The sequence below is a fragment of the Delphinus delphis genome, chromosome 1, assembly GCF_949987515.2.
Source record: "Delphinus delphis chromosome 1, mDelDel1.2, whole genome shotgun sequence".
Lineage (NCBI taxonomy): Eukaryota > Metazoa > Chordata > Mammalia > Artiodactyla > Delphinidae > Delphinus > Delphinus delphis.
In genome coordinates, this window is record NC_082683.1 from 38137056 (window position 1) to 38140409 (window position 3354).

A 3354-nucleotide genomic window follows, 5' to 3' on the forward strand; every position below is an offset into this window, starting at 1 on the left:
GGAAGAAGGCCAAGCAGCAGTTCAGAGAGAAAATCCAGGTCAAGAGCATGAAACCAGAGACACCGTGGTCCAGGCCCCACCCCACTACAGGGAATCCATTTCCAATGGTCTTGGTGAAAGCAGGTCTGGCATCTCCAGGACCTGGTTCATCTCTGGTTTGGACCCGGGCAGGCTCTGAGATTGGGGTAGCGGGTGGGAAGAGAGGGCAGGGCAGGGGGCAGCCCGTCAGCCCCTGCCTCAGCCCTCCCCAGCCCCCCTTCCCCCTGGCTTCAGCTTCTCCAGGGTTCTGCTCACGGTGGACAGGCTGCTGCGGACTCCTGCGGGAGAGACCAGGACAGGCCTTGCTGAGTAGACAGGTCCCGGGTCAGGGCCACCCAGAGGGACCCGGGGTCAGAGCGGGCTAGAATGGGGAGGGAGGGAGGCATGGATGGTCAGAGTGGCCCTTCTGGAGGACAGCAGCATGGTGTGGGTGTTAGAGGCAGGACTCGGGGCTGAAGGCCTGGTTTCTGGCCGCACCACTTCCTGGCTGCCTCACGTAATCTCCCTGTGCCTCAGTTGGCCCATATATAAAGTGGGGCTAATTATAGCACCTGCCTGTTCTGAGAATGAAACAAATTAACACATGGAAAGTGCTGGGCAGGGTGTCTGGAATAGGCACTTCCACTGGCAGCAGACACAGGATGGAGGCATCTTTGAGAAACTCTTGCTCTGGCATCCTCCAGTGTGTGGGGAGGAGGGAGGAGGGAGATGCCCAGTTTCAGGTACCCGCTCTGAGAGCTGGATTCCACAGTGGAAGAGGAGAGTGAGAAAATAAGCGGGCATGGGGCCTAGGGCAGGGAAGGGGGCAGTGCGGTGTCATGCTGGGCCTGACAGAGAAACCCTGGGGACCAGAGCAGCTGAGCTCAGCTGGGAGCAAGAAGGGTTCTGACTAAGCTCATGGAAGAAATACCCAACGCTGCTGCCTCCCTGTGATCGGAGAAGTCCCCTCTGCACTTCCCTCAAGGTTTCCCCACAGAGCTGTGCACCCAGAGGGGGAAGATGGCAGATGGACTCCGGGATTTCTGGAACTTACCTTCTTTATTACCATTGGCGCTGGATCTTCCTTCCCCGTGGTCTGGCCCTGGCTGGGGGTGGATTCTTAGGCTCCCTATAGGATGAGACCACCCCAAGCCCCCTGGTTACCAAGCCATTCTCAAATCAAGTCCAGCTTTGGGAAGGGAAGGCCCTCCTGTTATCTACCCTCCATCCCTGCTGCTGTCTTTGCTCCACTACATCCCTTTACGTCTCCCACGTGATCTGAGCTGATCTGGGGAGAGGAGTGAAGGTGGAAGAAATGGGCCCTGGAAGGAGAAGGTGGCAGATTTTTATTTTATTTTATTATTATTTTTTTTTTGCGGTACGCAGGCCTCTCACTGTTGTGGCCTCTCCTGTTGCGGAGCACAGGCTCCGGAAGCGCAGGCTCAGTGGCCATGGCTCACGGGCCCAGCCGCTCCACGGCATGTGGAATCTTCCTGGACTGGGGCATGAACCCGTGTCCCCTGAATCGGCAGGCGGACTCTCAACCACTGCGCCACCAGGGAAGCCCAAGGTGGCAGATTTTTAAGGAGGTGGAGGTCCCGGGGAGACCCAGGGATACATAGCCCCACAGGATTGATGGAGATGGGAGCGCATATGTGGGGAGCTGAGAAGAGGAGGGGAGCTGTACAAGGGTCCTAAGGTCTCACACACAGCCAGTACCAGCGACACACGTGGGCTCGGCTCCACTGCAGAGTGGGCCACAGACTTACAAACAAATCGTCTCACACAGTCCTCTGCTGGGGGCCGGGGAGAGGACTCACCTATCGTAGGCAGGATGCGGTCCAGGTTGAACCGAGCCTTCAGGAAGGGGTAGGCCAAGATGAGGAGCCCTGAGAAGAGAGACACAGAGGGGTTCCCTGATGGGGAGGGAGCCTGTTTAGTCTGAGCTGCATGAAGCTGTGGGCTGTGAGCCTGGGGGTGGATTATGGGCGAGCATGGGAGGAACCCCAGTGGCAGGGTTGGGACTGTGGGTGTATAAATGCAGGCTGTGAGTGTGTGCGTGGGGGGTTCCCCAATACCCGGCCCCAGGAGGGGTTGGGGAGCAGTGCCTTCTGCGGAAGGGGCTACAGGCTGTGAAGGCCCAGGCTCCTGGCTCCACACCACCCAGGTGATGAGCAGGTTGGCTTTCTTCCTTCCCAGCTGGCTGGAAATGGGCCCATTGACACTCCCCAACTCTCTGATGTCCCACCCTCCCCTAGGGCCCCCAGGGCAGGACTGGGGGTGCTCCTCAGTGTGCTCCTTTTCACCCAGACCTGGGGAGGGGGTAGCAGAAGAGCGGGTCCTGCTCTGCCCACTCCCAAGGGTCTGTGGCCCTTGGCCTGAGTTCACAGGTACAGATGCCCAGAGCCCACCAGCCTCGTGCTTCTGCTTCTGCTTGTGGCCCAGGGTGGCGGAGTGGGGCGAGGGATGGTACCCAACACCACTGTGGGGAGGTGAGTGGGACTGGCCCAGATAGACGGATAGATGCCTGGACAGACAGATCTGCTGCTGCGACATTTGGGAAAAGAAAAAGAAGCCTTCTCTCTGAGCTAGATCCTGTCCTGGCTCAAGGAGGGTCCCACAGAGAACTCTGTTCTCTTCCACCTGCCCCCCATCAACTCAGCCCCAGCAGGCTTATGAGTCCCAACACTAACCCAAGAGCCCAGGGCTTGGGACTGGGAGCCGGAGCTGGAGTAGCCCAAGAGGAGTGGTCGCCAGCGCCTCCTCCACACCTGCTGACCCCTGCAGTGCGCTGCGGGAATCTCACCCCAATCTCCCTCTCCCTCCCCGTACCCGCCCCCCACCATGGCTGCCTTGCTCACACCTCTTGCTTCCGTCCTCCCCAACCAAATTCCTGATGACCGAGCTCTTCCCTCCATTTCTCGTTCACCTGACCATGGCCCCGGCTCCCTCTCCGAGCCCAGCACCTGCTCACCCACAGCAGCGGCACCAATAAAGATTCCACCCACGGCAGCTGCAGCTTTGGACACGGAGACACCAATGATGATGCTGCCGGCCACCAGGCCGAGGGCCACGCAGGCCAGCTGCAGGCAGCGGAAGTCTCTGCTGCTGATGGGGATGTCCATGCAGGCCCACCCGGGGCACAGTCTCCAGCCAGCGGAGCCTTTTCCCCTGAAGAGCCCTGGAGGTCTCAGTCCTCTTGGATGTCTCCTTGCTGGAGCTCCACCTTTAGGGAGGGAGTTTCTGGGCAGTAAGATTCTGGGCTGGTAACCCTTGGCTTTATCTGCAACCCTATCCGACAATAGTCTTAGCTAGGATCTCTCCCAGGTCGCCCCA

The 3354-nt window shown here is 59.3% G+C and overlaps 1 protein-coding gene across 2 annotated transcripts; it reads right to left on the bottom strand.

Annotated features, from left to right (window-relative positions):
* Positions 1-237: 237 nt before the first annotated feature.
* On the bottom strand, positions 238-3143 carry KNCN (kinocilin). 2 transcript variants are annotated; one of them, XM_060004815.1, is made up of 4 exons: positions 2993-3143; positions 1839-1907; positions 1073-1147; positions 238-317 (listed from the first exon to the last, which is right to left on the bottom strand). In XM_060004815.1, the coding sequence occupies exons 1-4, from the start codon at positions 3141-3143 to the stop codon at positions 238-240; spliced, it is 375 nt and encodes a 124-aa protein (XP_059860798.1). The 2 variants fall into 2 exon arrangements, with proteins under 2 accessions (XP_059860798.1, XP_059860808.1); XM_060004825.1 differs by lacking the exon at positions 1839-1907.
* Positions 3144-3354: the final 211 nt, after the last annotated feature.